This window comes from Podarcis tiliguerta (assembly GCF_965153285.1).
Source record: "Podarcis tiliguerta genome assembly, chromosome: 3".
In the NCBI taxonomy this organism is placed as follows: Eukaryota; Metazoa; Chordata; class Lepidosauria; order Squamata; family Lacertidae; genus Podarcis; species Podarcis tiliguerta.
In genome coordinates this window covers 6651667-6670661 of record NC_139536.1, presented here as the reverse complement: position 1 = coordinate 6670661, position 18995 = coordinate 6651667, and the positions used below count along the sequence as shown (strand labels likewise).

The 18995-nt window shown below is 40.3% G+C and overlaps 2 protein-coding genes across 2 annotated transcripts in view; one reads left to right on the top strand and one right to left on the bottom strand.

Moving 5' to 3' along the window:
- The window catches only part of BLK (BLK proto-oncogene, Src family tyrosine kinase), an 819573-nt gene that overhangs the window by 240350 nt on the left and 560228 nt on the right, over positions 1-18995 (bottom strand). The gene's annotated exons all lie outside the window — the stretch shown is intronic.
- LOC310673733 (uncharacterized protein) overlaps positions 12888-18995 on the top strand; it is a gene marked incomplete at its 3' end in the record, with an annotated part of 95105 nt that continues 88997 nt past the window's right edge. Inside the window, exon 1 of the mRNA XM_083432324.1 lies at positions 12888-13105. Within this exon, the coding sequence (XP_083288450.1) occupies positions 13048-13105 (58 nt within the window). The 5' untranslated portion in view covers positions 12888-13047. The remainder of the gene's footprint in view (positions 13106-18995) is intronic.

Here is an 18995-nt window from a genome sequence, read left to right as displayed (position 1 = left end):
TAAGATGTGTGGAGGGGACTTCCGGGTTAGTGCCTCTGGCAATGGCAGATTTCCTCTGATCGGGAGGAATCCGCTCTGTGGAAATCAGGGTCTGGTCGCCACGGCGAAGGTGAAGACCCATTAAAAACCACAGGCGGGAGAAGCCTGTGGACGTGGGATTCGGCTGGCACCTTTTGCGCCTCCCCTACTTGCGGGGAAACCCGGTTTCGGGATCCGGAGCGACGTGGGGTGAGTGGCGCGGTGCTTCAAATCGACTGCTTCTTTCATGGAGTGAAGCTGCATTGCTGTTGCCAGAGAGCACTGACTTTTTCCTGTGGACAATTGGACTTTAAACAACTACTCGTGAGTAGAACGGAAAATTGGATCTTTAAACATCTTAATTTGGCACCGAAATGGGAAGGTACTAAACAGGAAGTTCGCCTTCCTCTTTGTAAATATATTAAAGCAAAGACGCTGCAAACTAAAGTCTTGGAAAAGCCTTTTGTAAAGGATTAAATTTTCATCAGTTAAAATTACTAAACCCCCCTTGGAAGCAAGAGAAGAGGGGGGGGGGATTTTGGATCGTTTAAGCCTGCAGGAGAGAGAGTGAAGAGAGATAAATTACCACCGTTTTGAACCTGGGAACGGGCTGCCAGTAAGATTGACGTTTTGGGAAAGTTCATTGACTGTGAATAAAACGTATGTTGACAGATAGTTAAATAAGAGAAATATATTGTTTCCATTGTTTTCCTCTGCACTTAAAAAGGAGCAAAAGTAGTTGAAAATTGAAAATTAACTTTGTTGCTGGATCTGCGTTTAAAAGGACGGATACAAATAGAAATTGTTTCCTCTAGAGGGAGCTTTTGAAACTGTTGCAGGAGTGGAGCTGGGGAATTTTCCAGCTGCAGAGATTAAAGCATGAGAATCAGAGATTGACCTTGGACAAGAATGTCAACAGAAGAAGCCTTAGTGAATGCATTTTGCAAAATAAGGGCTTTATTGGAGCAGCTTCATGAGAAGACGGATGTAATGATTATTAAAATTGATAATTTGGGACAAAAAACGACTGATTTGGGACAAAAAGTGAATATTTATACAGAAACTATTCAGGAATTGATTCAGCAATCCACTTTGACATGGCAAGTTGCAGAGACGACGAAGGAAAAAGCTGCTGTTGAACTTCAAGTAACACAAGTGGAGAGAGCCTTGTCTTCACAGAGGCAATTTGATGAATTTAAGCTGATGCCTTCTATGATTGAATTTGAAAGTCAGATTTGGAGGGATGGAGTCCCGCTTGGATTGGAGAAGGAAAGTTGGATAGATCCCCTTATGCAGGGATGAGATTGGAGTTGTGGAGGCCTTTAGCCTCGAAGGGATTTTGAAACATGTTCTGAAATATCTTTTGGACTTTAGTTTTGACCATGGAGAATAGGCTGACTTGTCGAGAAGGAATAAAGACATTGTTAGGTTGGAGTTTCCCCAAGATCGACTCCTCAGTGCTAATGGAAGGAAATTAAGAACAAGACCAGCAGAAGATAAAGTAAAGTGTATGCACAAATACGAAGAAGATCTGCAGAAGGGACATGGAAAAGAGTTAAGAGCCTCGGACAGAAGATCACCAGGTTGATGGACCGTATGGAACTGATAGAAAGGACTTACAGAATCCGAGACCAGGGAGAAGAGATGGTGGAAGAAGATCGGGAAAATTTTTTAAAATTTGTTTAGAGAAATACTGTAAAGTTAAAGATTGTTAGAAAAATGTTGGAATGAAATTACATGGCTTTAGTAGAAACATTATAAGGAGTTAAGTACAAATAAATTTTAATGGTAAGATAAGGTTAAAACAAATTAAGATAATTAAATGACAGAAAATAGTGAAAGGTGGAAAGGATTTGCTGAAATAATTAATAACTAGAATACAAAAAAGGGAGGTGTGAGGAGGTCGATGAAACAAGTCAATGAAAGATGAATATGAATATTGGATGTGTTTTTAATTGTTTTTGTTTTTGTTTTGATGTATTGTGTTCTTTGTTTTCTTTTTATGTATTGTAATGTATTGATTTGTATTGTCTATTCTTTCTTTTTTTCTTACTTCTTTTTGTAATCTTTAAACTTTTAATAAATATTATTTTTTTAAAAAAAAAAAAAAGATGTGTGGAGTATACAGAGTTAAATTATCATGATGGAATGGGACATCCCTATTTTCATTGGAAAAATGTTGGAGGGTATGCTACCCGGAAATGCAGGAACCTGTAGCAGACAGGGAAGAAAATGAGCAGGCCTAGTCCCAGAAGTTCTCCCTAGTGGGGTAGCGGAGCTGAAAAGAATGCTGGCAGGCAATGTGACCTTTTGGTTTCAGATAGTACATGGGCAGACCAGTTTAAAAAGCCAAGGACGCCAATTTTTCATAGCCCTCTAGTGGCTATGACGGGTCATTTGCCAGAATTAATGCATTTAGCATTAGCTCTGGAAGTGTGTTCAAATCTTCACTCCCAGGGTGGCCTTGGGCCAGTCACTCACTCTCAGCCTGATCTACCTATTATGTACTGAATAGAATAGGATCCAAAATGCAGCAGTCTAATTGGTCCTAGAACAATAGGATTCAGAATGCGGCAGTCTGATTGGTCTGCAGGAGCCACCCAATCCAGCTCCAGGTGGAAGTGAATCCACAACCTGATTGGCCTACAGGAGAATCCTGGAATTAGCCAATCACGTGGGGCCCATTGTGTAAATAATGTATATAAAGCAGACATTTTGGGGGAACTTCCATTCCTCACTACTATGAGCTGAATAAAGAGCATGAAATCCACACTCAACTCCGAGTATATTTCAGTGGCAACGAAGGTGGGATCCCACTGAGCTGACCACCACACACAGCACAAAACTTTTTTTCCAGATTTGATAAATTGAACAAAAGTTGTTGAGCTTTTTTTAGGATTGACATTGATGGTTAGGCCCCTGAAACGGACTTTGGACATGCCTGGGTTATACTCATTGGGTTTTAGATGCCAAATATGGTGGCCATTTTCTCACAAAGAAGCTTGTCTGGCTAATTCAACAATGAAATCCTCCATTATATTTTTACCCTTGTTGAATCCAGGATTTAGATGGGACTTGGGCATCATGCACACTAACCCCTCCAAACTCACAACAATATTTCTGTATCTGAAGAAGTGTGCATGCACACAAAACCTTATACCCAGAACAAACTTAGATGGTCCCTAAGATGATATTTCAACTGTCTCAGACCAACACGGCTACCTGCCTGAACAATATAAATGACCACGATGGAACACGGAGTGTGCCTCAGTCTGTAGCCTGAACGCTGATGCTTTCGCAAAAGTCAATTATTCAAATTCAGTTTTATTATGATACACTTTTCTTCTTCACAATTTTGGCAGCCAGATAGGATACATAGCTCTGTTATACCCAGTCACACTAGTTGAGAATTGTCTACACTGAGAGGAAGCAGTTCTCCAGGGATTCTGGCAGGGGAAAAACCCAGCACTTTGCAGAAACACCTGCAGTTGAACCTGAGACCTTCTGCATTTGCAGCAGATTCTCCCCCACCTGAGCTTGAACTGCTCTCTTACCTGCAACCCGCTGGGGTGTGACAACATGGAAGAGGATGAAGACCAGAGCAAAGCTCAGGTAAAGGAACCTCATGGCTGGATTTGTCTCTCAGATCTCTGCCCAAGGGAAGATGCTCCAAGGCAGAAGGAAGTCAAGTTTGGATGGAACAAGGAGGTTCTCTTTATTTATAGTGTTGCAGTGCAACATCAAAGAGATGTTGAAACATACATTTGCTCATCTGGGTGGGGAAAGCTGCAAACAGGTTTTTCCAGTAACTCAGCATCTGAACCCTCCAGGTCCCTTTTCTCTTAACTCATCCTAAGCTATTTATTTCTCTTCCTAAGATTTACCCACAGAACCACCTTTCTCATATGTTCACAATCTGTCCTGTGCTCCAGGCCCTGCTGTTTTATTTCCATAACAATTAGCAGATTTCCTGTAATCTCAACTTCATGACACCTAAATGGAAAGGAAGTGAAATAGTTTTGCTGTAATGCAGTTTGATGCAACCTCTTGTGGTTGGACTGCAATTGCAATTGACTTGGAGGTTTTTAAGCAGAGGTTAAAATGTTGGGAAAGATGGAGGGCACAAGGAGAAGAGGACGACAGAGGACGAGATGGTTAGACAGTGTTCTCGAAGCTACAAACATGAATCTGACCAAACTGCGGGTGGCAGTGGAAGACAGAAGTGCCTGGCGTGCTATGGTCCATGGGGTCACGAAGAGTCGGACACGACTGAACGACTAAACAACAACAACAAGCAGAGGTTGGATGTCCACCTATCATGGATGCTTTGGCGGAGATTCCTGCATTGCAGGGGCTGGTTTGGATGACTTGGGGTCCCTTCCAACTCTCCAATTCTATCATTCCATGATTCTAAGAAGACTTGTTCCCAGCACCTAACTGAATAATGTGATCTGTAATTAAATACATGTGGAAACAGTAGTGATGCCCTTCAGCTGAGGGACCTGATCCTGTTGTTGAGGAGCAGGGGAAGCAGTGCCATTTTTCTGGGAAGGAACAGATGAAGTTCCTTCCTCCACCAGGAATAGCTCTTGCTGGGAAGTAGGAGGTGTGGTGTGTTTCTGCTGAAGGACTTGTTATTGCTGGGATACAGTAGATGGCGAGTCTTTCCGCACAGGGACTTGTTGGCTTGAAAAAGTTTATCCTGCAGGTAAATCTTGGGATGGTGTCCAAGACAAATAAATTGCCTAGGATGAGTTAAGAGAAAAGGAGCCTGGAGGGTTCAGATGCTGACAGTTGCAGGAAATACCTGTTTGCAGCATTTCCCACTCAGGCGCGCAAATGTGTGTTTCAGCATCTTTCTGGCGCAGCAACACACTAAGTAAAGAGAACCTCCTTGCTTCATTAAACTTCCTTCTGCCTTAGAGTGCCTTCCCTTTGGTTTTGAAAGCAAAGGGGAACCTTCAGAAAAATGGGATGAAGGATGAAATAGAGGCCAACTATGTGGGTCTGCTAATTTTTCTCCCCTTCCATAAACAACCTGTAAATTTAGGCTTGGAAGCTGTTCAGATCAGATCCCAGGAGCAATAGTAATTATTATTATTATTATTATTATTATTATTATTATTATTATTATTATTATATTTATGCCCCACCTGTCAGGCTGGATGCAGCTGAGTGTCAGCACCCTTACAAGGTTCAGGAATCAGCTGGAGTGTTTCTAGTGAAACATCTTAATGTTTGCCCTTGCTAATGTTGGCCAATGAACCAGTAGTTAGCAGGCTGAGAGGCAGCAGAAGCATATAAAAGTCGGTCATCCCATTAAATATGCAGGGTTCTAGTTAGGGAAAAGTTGGCAACCCCTTCTATTCATAATAACAATCCATTTTTTCATATTCCTTCATAATATTATTACTAAAAACCCCTTAACCTCAATCCAACATCATTCTAACATTCATTAATTTTACAATCTTTCTGTAGATAGTCTTTAAATTTCTTCCAATCTTCTTCCACCAACTCTTCTCCCTGGTCTCGGATTCTGCCAGTCATTTCCGCCAATTCCATATAGTCCATTACCTTCTTCTGCCATTCTTCCAAAGTGGGTAGTTCTTGTGTCTTCCAATACTTCGCGATGAGTATTCTTGCTGCTGTGGTAGGGTACATGAAGAAAGTTCTATCCTTCTTTAACACCAATTAGCCAACCATGCCCAGGAGAAAGGCCTCTGGTTTCTTCGGGAAGGTATATTTAAATACCTTTTTCAATTCATTGTAAATCATCTCCCAGAAGGGCTTAATCCTTGGGCACGTCCACCAAAGGTGAAAGAATGTACCTTCAATTTCTTTACATTTCCAACATTTGTTATTGGGCAAATGATAGATTTTTGCAAGCTTGACTGGTGTCATGTACCACCTGTATATCATTTTCATAATATTCTCTCTTAAGGCATTACATGCCGTAAACTTCATACCTGTGGTCCATAACTGTTCCCAGTCAGCAATCATAATGTTATGTCCAACATCTTGTCCCCATTTAATCATAACAGATTTTACCGTTTCATCCTGAGTATTCCATTTCAACAGCAGATTATACATTCTTGACAAATTCTTAGTTTTGGAATCTAACAGTTCTGTTTCCAATTTTGATTTTTCCACCTGGAAGCCAATTTTCTTATCCAATTTATATGCCTCCATTATCTGATAATAATGAAGCCAGTCTCGCACTTTGTTATTTAGCTTTTCAAAACTCTGCAATTTCAATTTATCTCCCTCTTCTTCCAAAATTTCCCAATATTTCAGCCATTTGGCCTCCATATTGAGCTTTTTCACAGCCTTCGCTTCCATCGGTGACAGCCACCTTGGGGTTTTATTTTCAAGTAGGTCTTTATATCTTATCCAGACATTAAACAGTGCTTTCCTGACAATATGATTTTTAAAAGCTTTATGCACTTTAACCTTTTCATACCACAAATATGCATGCCATCCAAATGTGTTATTGAAGCCTTCTAAATCCAAAATGTCTGTGTTTTCAAGAAGAAGCCATTCTTTCAACTTGCAGAAAGCTGCTGATTCATAATAAAGTTTAAGGTCTGGCAGGGCAAATCCGCCTCTTTCCTTTGCATCTGTTAGTATTTTAAATTTTATTCTTGGCTTCTTGCCCTGCCAGACAAATCTAGAAATGTCTCTCTGCCACTTCTTGAAACAATCCATTTTGTCAATAACTTGCAATGTTTGAAATAAAAACAACATTCTAGGCAAAACATTCATTTTTATCGCAGCAATACGGCCTAGCAGTGAAAGCTTCAAATTTGACCAGATTTCTAAATCTTTTTTCACTTCCATCCAGCATTTTTCATAGTTGTCTTTAAATAAGTTCCCGTTCTTAGCTGTCATATTGATCCCCAAGTATTTCACTTTCTTAACCACTGTTAAACCTGTCTCATTCTGAAACCTCTCTTTCTTGGTTCCTGTTAGATTTTTTTCTAAAACCTTTGTTTTTAACTTATTCAATTTAAATCTTGCAACTTGACCAAATTCTTGAATTAGTTCCAAAACTCTTTTAGTACTAGATTCTGGCTCCTGTAATGTAAAAACTAAGTCATCCGCAAATGCTCTTAATTTATATTGTTTGGCTCCGACCTGTATACCTTCAACCAATTGGTCCCTTCTGATCATGTTCAAAAAGACCTCCAGGACTGATATAAAAAGCAATGGGGAGATTGGGCAACCTTGTCGTGTTCCTTTCTCTATCCCAAACTCCTCCGTCACAACGTCATTAACAATCAATTTGGCCTTTTGTTCAGAACAAACTGCACCTATACCATTTTCAAATACCTGTCCCACCCCCATCCCCCAGAGATTCCTCTTCACAAAACTCCAAGAAATACTGTCAAAGGCTTTCTCCGCGTCCACAAAAATCAAAACTGCCTTGGTGTTAATATTCTCTTGTAGCAATTCCAAAATGTTAATTAAGTTTCTCATATTGTCAGATAAATGTCTGCCCGGGAGAAAGCCCGCCCGGTCCCCACGAATCTCCTCTACTAAAACCCCTCTCAATCCCCTGGACAAAACATCTGCAAAAATCCTGCAATCCACACCCAGCAATGACACGGGGCGGCAGCCCCCGAGCCGCGTCCCTTCAGTCTCCGCCCTCGGTACAAGCGTGATGCATGCCTCCCTCCATGACTCCAGTGCCCCTCTCCCCTCCAGCACCCCATCACAGACCTCCCTCAAAGGCTGCACCAGCCACTCCCCCAACGACCTGCAGCACCCAGAAGTCAGTCCTTCCGGCCCTGGAGATCTGCCCAACCGCATGCCCTGAATGGCACCCTCCACCCCCCGCTCAGTCACCCTGCGGCTCAACCTTAATCCACCTTCCCGAGAGACTCCCCGCAATCCATCCACCTTCAAAAATCGATCCACATCAGTCTCCCTCTGTGGCCCTTGTGTATATAATTGTTTAAAATACCTCTGAAAACAATTTCTAATCTCAGCTGGGTTCTGTATGGTCTTTCCTTCCACTTCTAAATTAGTGATGGTATTTAGTTTCTGGCTTTTTCTCATTTGCCAAGCTAGCAGTTTCCCACACTTATTTGCCGACTCAAATGTCTTTTGTCTCATTTGTCTAATTTTCCATTCTATCTCTTGATTTATCATTTGCATATATTGTACTTGATATAACTTTATTTCTCTCGATATTTCTTGTGACTTTGATTTTGCTCTCAATCTCTTCTCACTTTCCTTTATTTTCTCCAAAATTTTGTCTTTCTTTTCATTTTGAGCTCTCTTCTTTAATGCGTTCTGTTGTATCAGGAACCCTCTCATAACCGCTTTACTTGCATCCCAGATTACTCTTTTTTCAACTGTGGTATTCATATTTATCTCAAAGTAATCTCTCAAGGTTTTGGGGGCCTTCTTAATCACTTCTTCATCTCTAAATAGGGTCTCATTCATCCTCCATCTGAAGGAGCCAATTGGTGTTAAGTTCATCTCCATCTTCACGGCGTTATGGTCGGAGCAAGTTTTGGGGCAGATTTCCACTTTTCTTGTCTTTGGTGCCATACCTCTAGTTATCCATATTTGGTCAATTCTTGTCCATGTCATTTTAGCTTCAGAGAAGAAGGTTCCCTCTCTCCCCAAGGGGTTCTTCGTTCTCCAAATATCAACTAAATCCAGATTGTCTGTCATCTCGAAGAAGGTTTTCGGTAGTCTACCATCTTTAGTAACTACCTGTCTTTGTGCCTTGTCCATATTTGTAGAAACCACTCCGTTCATGTCCCCCATCAAAATCACATTATAGTCCAAATAGTCTGTCAATGTCTCATGCAACTTCTTAAAAAATTCAAATTTCCCCTCATTTGGTGCATATACTCCTACTATCAAAAACTTCTCTCCATGCATTTGAATTTCAATTGCCACAAATCTTCCTTGGTCATCTTTAAAAATGAATTTCGGTGATAGGCTCTCCTTTGCATAGATCAGTACTCCTCTTTTTTTTACTTTATCCGATGAAATGAACTCCTGACCCAGTCTTTTAATAATCAATACTTTTCTATGTAGCCTTATCACATGAGTTTCTTGTAGACAAATCAAGTCCAATTGTTCCTTTTTTAATAAATGAAAGATCTTTCTCCTTTTCTGAGGGGAATTCAGACCATTACAATTCCAGCTTAATAGTTGCAGAGGCATGATGTAATTACCTTGCTTTTCCTCCAACTGCGCCAAGTGTTTCTTCTTGCTCTGTCGGTGGTGTCACCTTCTCCAAGCTGTCCAAATCAAGAGGTAATTTTGCTTTGTCTATTATTCCTCTTTCCGGTGCTCTTCGCTCCTCTCCAAATTCTTTCTGTAGATCTTCCCCGTAGTCTTTCAGAAATCTGTCTTTGTCGTCCACTGATCTTATTTTAATCTTTCTTCCTTTGATACTAAAAGATAGGCCCTGGGGGAATTCCCACCTAAAGATAATCCTATTGCTTCTCAGCAGGGCAACCAAATCTCCGTAATTAGACCTGAGTTCCAAAAGGTATTTCGGAATGTCCTTAAATATCTCCACTCTTGACTGATGTATTTTCAGGGCCTTCTGGAAATGCAGACCCAAGATTTTGTCTCTCTCTTCTTTTGATCTGAGGGTAATCAAGCAATCTCTCACCTTGTTCTTCTTTCCCCCTCTTCCGAGCCTAAATGCACTCACTATCTTGACCTCTTCCTTCTCCAAATCTAATTTCCAAAAGTCTGCAAATTCCTGCATAAGAAAGTCACTCAACTTATCTTTCTCAAGTTCAGATACAGCCCTGATCCTCAGGTTTGTTTGTTTCTCCTTCAGTTCAATCATAGACAACATTGACCTATGATCTTCCAATTGTCTGTGAATCAGTTGTATCTTTTCTTCTGTGGCCACTGCTATCTCCTTAGCTTCTTCAGCCCTCTTTCGGGTCGTGGTAGATTCCTGTAATAATTTCTGTATAGTCTCTGAATTAGTAATCACCTTCTGTCCCAAGTTATTAATACTTGTAGTATTTTGGTCAATTTTAACTGATGCTTCCGCAAATCGTTTATTTGTTTCAGCTACTTCTGCAGTTAAGTTATCCAAAGATTCATTAATTTTAGCTAATCCCGCAGCTAAAACTTCTTCAGTTGTCATGCCTTTTGGTTTGGGTTGTGCAGGAGCACCCCCTGATGGTACAGAAGGGCCAAATGTTGAAGCTCTTCGCTGTTGCCCAATATCCGTGCGAAAAGATCTACCAGACCTCGTTATTTTTTCTTGAAGCAATTCTATCTTTTCTTTTCCATCTGCCATAACACTCTAGATAAAGCTCAAGGTCGGTCCCACGGCTGGAGTTTGTTTTGCAGTGGAAATTTCCCCCAGCACAGTTGTTATTGTCACAATTTCCAACTTCCACTAGGGGGACAAAGTATCAATCAAAACTTGTTATTTTAATAAAGATAGCCTTTTTTTTTTAGTCCCCCATTCACCAAATGGACGATAGTATCAATTTCCCTTAGTTTCCAGTTACTTTGATACCAGGAGAGGCCCGCCAGAGACACTGTATCTCTCTTGCAGAGTTAACTGTCAAAAAAGTACTTTAGTGCACTTCACAATACGGCATTGCTATTGTCCATTGGCAGCCCATTCCCAGGTTTTTAAGCGGTGGATTTAAAGCTTTTATCTTCTTTTCTTCTTTTCTGCAGGGAAAATATCGTTCCAACCTTTTCCCCCCTCCTCTCCTGCAACCAGGAGGGGAGATCACTTATTTGACATTAGGATTTTAGTCCTTTTCAAACGTCTTTCAGGATTTTAGCTCAAAGTCTCTTTGCTTTGAACTATTTACAAAAAGCGGAAGGCGGACTTCCTGTTTATGCTTTCCCGCTTCGGTTCCAAATTGATCCCTTTTTTCCTTCTTTATTTCCAATTTTTTCCTACTCACGGGTAGTTGCTTTTAAGTCCAAATTGTCACAAGAAGTCAGCGCTCTCCAGTAACAGCTGTGCGGCTTCGCTCCGAGAAAGAAGCAGTCAACTCACAGCACCGCGCCACACTCCCCGCCTCACTCCGGAGCCTGTAACTGGGTACCCTTGCAGATTGGGGGGGCGCAAAAGGTGCCCGCTGAGTACCACGTTCGCAGGCTTCACCCGCCTGCGATTTTAAAGGGTCCCCGCTTCGCCTCAGCGGTGCAGACCCGATTTCCGTGGAGCTGGTCCCTCAGAAGATCAGAGGGAGTCCGCCATTACCGATGGCGCCAACCTGGAAGTGCCCTAATAACCGCCTCTTTCAGTGGGACCGGGAAGGCTCCCTCACGGAGGGAAGCATTCACCACCCCACAAAGCCCATCGCCTTTTACATCTGCTCAACAACCAAAGATAATTTTCCCCCTTCTCACTCTTATTTCAAAACTATTTTTTGTCTTTGTATCAGAAAAGGACCGGGTCAATTAGGTTGCCAATAAATATTGCTGCAAACATTTCTGAGATCATGGTCTTTCCAACGAGTGACTCTTGTCCAGATTTTTTAATTGTCTTACTTTAAATTTTGTGAGGATCCTATGCCCTTTTAAAATGTGTTTTGTTGGGAGTGGGGGGTATTGGGTTGCTGTGCTGTTGATTATGTATTGTGTCGTTTTATATTTTGATTTTATTTTGTGATCCTCCCTGAGGCCTCTGGGTATAGGGCAGTACATAAATTCAATAAATACTGCTATTATTATTACTACTGCTGCTGCTACTAATGATAATAATTCCCAATGTATTTCTGATGGATAAAATAAATTCAGTGTGGCATGAGCAAATTTTTATTCTGTTCAGCTTGGAAAAGAGGAGACTGAGAGGAGATGTGATAGCTCGTTTTCTCCTGCTCTGGACTCGAAGCAATTGATTCAAATTACAAGAAATGAGATTCCGACTAAACATATGGAAAAACTATTTGACATTAAGAGCTATTCAACCGTGGAACAGTCTCCTTCAGGAGCCTGTGGACTTGGAGGTTTTTATTTTTATGTATAATATGTATTGGCATTTTCATTTCCAAACAAAACCACACCAAAACACCATACAGTTTTTACATTTCTTATCACCACCTATATTTTGACTGTCTCAAGTCATTGAGTTCCCTCCATTCCTCCAAAGTGACTTTCTAACTTCAGTTTGTAATTCCATCCACATTTTCCCCATCTACCTTTCTTTTTACTTTCATATTCCTTATAATTGTAAATATTCTTCTCCTTTTGACTAGCAAACCTTTAAATCAGTCCTGTTAGTGTTGTTAAATGTTTACAATGTTCTTTCAAATACATAATAAAATTGCTCCAGTCTTTTTCAAACTGTTGGTCTCGCTGGTCTCGAACCTTTCCTGACAATTGACTTGGAGGTTTTTAAGCAGAGGTTGGATGTCCACCTATCATGGATGCTTTGGCAGAGATTCCTGCATTGCAGGGCTTGGTGTGGATGACTTGGGGTCCCTTCCAACTCTCCAATTCTATCATTCCATGATTCTAAGAAGGCTTGTTCCCAGCACCTAACTGAATAATGTGATCTGTAATTAAATACATGTGAAAACTGTAGTGATGCCCTTCAGCTGAGGGACCTGATCCTGTTGTTGAGGAGCAGGGGAAGCAGTGCCATTTTTCTGGGAAGGAGCAGATGAAGTTCCTTCCTCCACCAGGAATAGCTCTTGCTGGGAAGGAGGAGGTGTGGTGTGTTTCTGCTGAAGGACTTGTTATTGCTGGGATACAGTAGATGACGTGCCTTTCCGCACAGGGACTTGTTGACTTGAGAAAGGTTATCCTGCAGGTAAATCTTGGGATGGTGTCCAAGACAAATAAATTGCCTAGGATGAGTTAAGAGAAAAGGAGCCTGGAGGGTTCAGATGCTGACAGTTGCAGGAAATACCTGTTTGCAGCATTTCCCACTCAGGCGCGCAAATGTGTGTTTCAGCATCTTTTTTGCACAGCAACACTCCAAGTAAAGAGAACCTCCTTGCTTCATTAAACTTCCTTCTGCCTTAGAGTGCCTTCCCTTTGGCAAAGATCTCAGAGGAAACTGCAGACATGAGGTTCCTTTTCCTGAGCTTTGCTCTGGTCTTCATCCTCTTCAACGTTGTTGCAGGTAAGAGGGAAGCTCAAACTCAGGGGGTCGGGGGGGGGACCTGTAGTGCATGCAGAAGGTCTCAGGTTCAATCCCTCTGCCAGAAATCTGGGAAACTGCTTTGTAGCTCCGACCAATCCATCTATTTTGGTTTCTCTCACTTCAGCATTGAGATCTGTTCACCACATTTTTGCACCAGTTTGTAATTTTGTGGGAGGAAAAGCCTTGTGAATATCAGGGGAGGACACAAATGGGAAATTATTTCTGAGGCTCGGAACAGCTGTAATTCTGACTGACATGTTTTGAAAGCAAAGGGGAACCTTCAGAAAAATGGGATGAAGGATGAAATAGAGGCCAACTATGTGGGTCTTTGAGTACTTTATCTGCTGATTTTTCTCCCCTTCCATAAATAACCTGTATATTTAGGCTTGGAAGCTTTTCAGATCAGATCCCAGGAGCAATAGTAATTATTATTATTATGCAAGGTTGTCCCCTTTCATCCCTTTTATTCATATTGGTGTTGGAAACACTATTACAAACTCTTAGAAAAAACGAAGAAATAAAAGAAGTTAAGATAGGAGTATGGAATGAAGTTATATGGTTTTAGCAGAAATGTTATAAAGAATTAAGTAAAAACTGATTGTTAAGGGGTTAAAGTGGAAAATTTAAAGTTAGATTGTGTTAAGAACGCTGGGAAAGATGGAGGGCACAAGGAGAAGGGGACGACAGGGGACGAGATGGTTAGACAGTGTTCTCGAAGCTATAAACGTGAGTCTGACCAAACTGCGGGTGGCAGTGGAAGACAGGAGTGCCTGGCGTGCTCTGGTCCATGGGGTCACGAAGAGTCGGACACAACTGAACGACTAAACAATAACAACAACAAAGATAAATTTTAGAACAAAAAATTGAGAAAGATGGAAAGGATTTGCTGAAATAGCTAATTGAACTAGAATACAAAAAAGGGAGGTGTGAGGAGGTCGATGAAACTAGTAAATGAAAGGTAAAGATATGGAATATTGGATGTGTTTTTAATATTATTATTTTTGTTTTTCTTGTTGTTTTTCCTGTTTTCCCCCCTCTTATCTTTGATGTATTGCTTGTTAAATTTTTTATTGTGTTTTTTTATTGCCTTTCTTTCTTTTCTTACTCTCTGTTTTTCTGTAACTATTAAACTTTTAATAAATATTATTAAAAAAAGAAGAAGATAGGAGTAAAGTCATACAAAATCAGAGCATTTGCGGATGACCTGATAATAACAACTGAGAATTCTCAACAATGTATTCCAGCAGCTATAGAAACAATTAACAATTAACAAATTTGGAAGGTTGACAGGATTCAAAATAAACTTCAAAAAAAACCTAATTTATTAGTTAAAAATATGAGATCTGAGGAGATAAAGGACTTACAAAAAATCACGGGTTTTGAGATTAAAAACAAAGTAAAATACCTGGGAATTTGGAAATCGACAAAATGTATTAATTTGTATCAAGTCAATTACACAAAAACTTGGAATGAGATAAAAAGAATAATCCTCACCTCTCCCTATTGGGATCTCAGTAGTCAAAATGAACATTCTACAAAAATAATTTTCCTGTCCCAAACCATTCCAATATTGGGAAGAATGAAATGTTTTAAAAGTTGGAGGAAAGACATAGCCAGATTTATATGGAATGGAAGAAAACCAAGGATCAGACATCAAATACTTATAGATCAAAGGGAGAGTGGAGGTTTTGCCCTACCAGAATTAGAACTGTACCATGATGATGCTGGATTGGTATGGATAAAAGACTTGATTACTCTAAGAGACACAGACGTGCTAGACCTGGAAGGTTTTGACAACTGATATGGGTGGCACGCGTATTTAATTTATGAAAAGGTGAGGGTGCATAGGGGATTTCTAAATCATATTATAAGGAAATCGTTATACAAGATCTGGATAAAATATAAAGGAATATTACAACCAAACATTCCCCAATGAACTTCACCAACAAAAGCCCTGCCTGTTAAAAAGAAAAATATGCAAGGAGACTGGGCCACATATAGAGTATTAATAGAAGAAATTAACAATAACATCAAATTAAAAGAGTTTGAAGAAATCAGAAGACACCTGATAGACTGGCTACAATATTTTCAGATAAATGAAAGATTGAACTTAGATAAAAAGGAAGGTCTTACAAAGGAAACATCTAGATTTGAAAAAGAATTAATACAATATAAAGGAAAATACATCTCAAGAATTTATAACCTCCTGTTAGAGTGGGTATGGTCTGAAGCTCAACATAAAAAAAAACATGAAGATCATGGCCACTGGTCCCATCACCTCCTGGCAAATAGAAGGGGAAGAAATGGAGGCAGTGAGAGATTTTACTTTCTTGGGCTCCATGATCACTGCAGATGGTGACAGCAGCCACGAAATTAAGAGACGCCTGCTTCTTGGGAGGAAAGCAATGACAAACCTAGACAGCATCTTAAAAAGTAGAGACATCACCTTGTCAACAAAGGTCCGTATAGTAAAAGCTATGGTTTTCCCAGTAGTGATGTATGGAAGTGAGAGCTGGACCATAAAGAATTGATGCTTTTGAATTATGGTGCTGGAGGAGACTCTTGAGAGTCCCATGGACTGCAAGAAGATCAAACGCATCCATTCTTAAGGAAATCAGTCCTGAGTGCTCACTGGAAGGACAGATCCTGAAGCTGAGGCTCCAATACTTTGGCCACCTCATGAGAAGAGACGGCTCCCTGGAAAAGACCCTGATGTTGGGAAAGATGGAGAGCACAAGGAGAAGGGGACGACAGAGGACGAGATGGTTAGACAGTGTTCCCGAAGCTACAAACATGAGTCTGACCAAACTGCGGGTGGCAGTGGAAGACAGGAGTGCCTGGCGTGCTCTGGTCCATGGGGTCACAAAGAGTCGGACACGACTGAACAACTAAACAACAATTAGAGTGGGAGGTGAAAGAAGAATTGGTGAAAGGTTCAATGGTGAAATGGGCACAAGACCTAGGATATAACGTCTATATGGATCAATGGGAGAAATTGTGCTGGGAGGATAGTAAATTTACGGCATGCTATAATCTGGGAGAAAATATTATGAAAATGCAATACAGATGGCACCACACTCCAGCAAAACTCACAAAGATATATAAAAACAGATCACCAACTTGCTGGAGGTGTAAAGATGGTATAGGGTCATATATGCACATGTGGTGGGAATGCACAGCCATTAAAGAATTCTGGAAGAACATCTACAATGAATTTAAAAAACTATTTAAGTTTTCATTTAAGAAAAAACCTGAAACCTTCCTCCTGGGAATAATGTCACCAGAAATCAAAAAAGAACTTAGAGCACTTTTTATGTATACAACAGTAGCAGCCAGGATCTTAATTGCAAGAAACTGTGACAAAACACCTACAATAAATGAGTGGCAAGTCCAAATGATAGAATATTTACAGATGGCCATGATGACAGGGAGAGTTAGAGGTTACCTGAAACAGAAAGTACAGAAAGAATGGGAAATCTTTAAAGCGTGTCTGGAAAAGTATTATAATAATAAATACCTCACAAAAACTAGCATATTAAGCAAAATTCATCTAAAACTGTGCAGATCAGGAGAAAAGCACACTGAACAGTTTCTTTCTTGGTAGGTATTGCAATTGCAGTCGAACTGAACCGTCCAATCAAAAGAGGTTGCTTCAAACAGCATTGCAGCAAAGCTCTTATGTCGCATTCCACTTCCTTTCCATTTAGGTGCTGTGAAGCTGGCAGCAGCTTTCATGAGATTACATGTTAATCGTTATGGAAATAAATTCATGTTAGTTGTTATGGAAATAAAACAGCAGAGCCTGGAGCACAGGACAGATTGTGAATATATGAGAAAGGTGGTTCTGCGGGTAAATAAATATAAAGATAAATAAATGTTCTACAATGAGTTAAGAGACAAGGGCTTGGAGGGATCAGATGCTGACAGTTGCTGGAAAGTTTGCAGCTTTCCCCAAAGGTATGTTTCAACATCTCTTTGGCACGGCAGCACTATAAGTAAAGAGAACCTCCTTGTTCCATCCAAACTTGACGTCCTTCTGCCTTAGAGCGTCTTCCCTTTGGCAGAGATCTCAGAGGAAACTGCAGCCATGAGGTTCCTTTACCTGAGCTTTGCTTTGGTCTTCATCGTCTTCCACGTTGTCACACCCCTGCGGGCTGTGTCCCATGACCACGTGACATGCACCAGCCCCGCCACCACCTGCTCTCCGCCCCCCGGTGCTGGAGAATGAAGCTCCGCGACTGCTTCAATCCCAGGCCTTTCCGCAAAGTGCTGGGTTTCGCCCTGCCAGAATCCCTGGAGAACTGCTTCCTCTCAGTATACACAGTTCTCTTTTTTTATATAATATTTTTTTTATTTTCACAACCAATAAACAGGCAATACAAACAAACAAATACAAAACAAAAAGTAAAAACAATACATACAAAAAACATATAACAAAAAATAAAAATAGAAAAAGTTAAAAACAATTATTGTGTCTTTATATTTTCCAACATTAACTTGTGCCTGCGACTTCCCCATACCTTCCCACTCTGTATTCTAGGTCTTATATTCTGACAGTAAATTCTTTCCCTCTGGCGTATCTTTGGTTCAACTTAATCTTACTATCTTAACATAATTACATTTCCAAATGTCTTCAAAATTATTCTTTCTTTATCATTAACTTTTTATGCTAACATTCCTTTAAATTCAGTCTGATGTCTTTAAACATTCATTATTTTATAGTGCTTCTGTAAGTAGTCTTTAAACTTCCTCCAATCTTCCTTCACCGTCTCTTCTCCCTGGTCTCTGATTCTGCCGGTCATTTCTGCTAATTCCATATAGTCAATAAGCTTCATCTGCCATTCTTCCAGCGTGGGTAGATCTTGCGTCTTCCAGTGTTGTGCGATGAGTATTCTTGCTGCTGTTGTAGCGTACATAAAAAAGGTTCTGTCCTTCACTTGAACCTGTTGGTTTACCATACCCAGGAGAAAGGCTTCTGGGTTCTTTCTAAATGTGTATTTAAACACTTTTTTCAGTTCATTATAAATCATTTCCCAGAAGACCTTAATCCTTGGGCACGTCCACCAAAGGTGAAAGAAGGTACCTTCAGATTCTTTACATTTCCAACATTTATTATCTGGCATATGATACATTTTTGCTAGCTTGACTGGTGTCATGTACCATCTGTAAATCATTTTCATTATATTCTCTCTTAAGACATTACATGCCGTAAACTTTATTCCAGTGGTCCACAACCTTTCCCAGTCAGCAAACATTATGTTATGACCGACATCTTGTGCCCATTTAATCATAACTGATTTCACTTCCTCATCCTGTGTATTCCATTTCAGCAGCAAGTTATACATTCTAGACAATATTTTTGTTTTGGGTTCTAACAATTCTGTTTCCAATTTTGATTTTTCCACCTGGAAGCCAATTTTTCTATCCATTTTGAATACCTCCATTATTTGGTAATAATTTAGCCAATCTCGGACTTTGCTTTTTAATTTGTCAAAACTCTGTAGTTTCAATTTATCTCCATCCTGTTCTAAGATCTCCCAATACTTTGGCCAGTTGGCCTCCATATTGGGTCTTTTTACAGCTTTAGCTTCCATTGGAGACAACCACCTTGGAGTTTTGTTTTCCAAAAGATCTTTGTATCTAGTCCACACATTAAACAATGCTTTTCTGACAATGTGGATTTTAAACATTCTATGCACTTTAACCTTGTCGTACCATAAATATGCATGCCAACTCAGTGTACACAGTTCTCAACTAGTGTGACTGGGTATAACAGAGCTACGTATCCTATCTGGCTGCCAAAATGGTGAAGAAGAAAAGTGTATCATAATAAAACTGAATTTGAATAATTGACTTTTGCGACAGCATC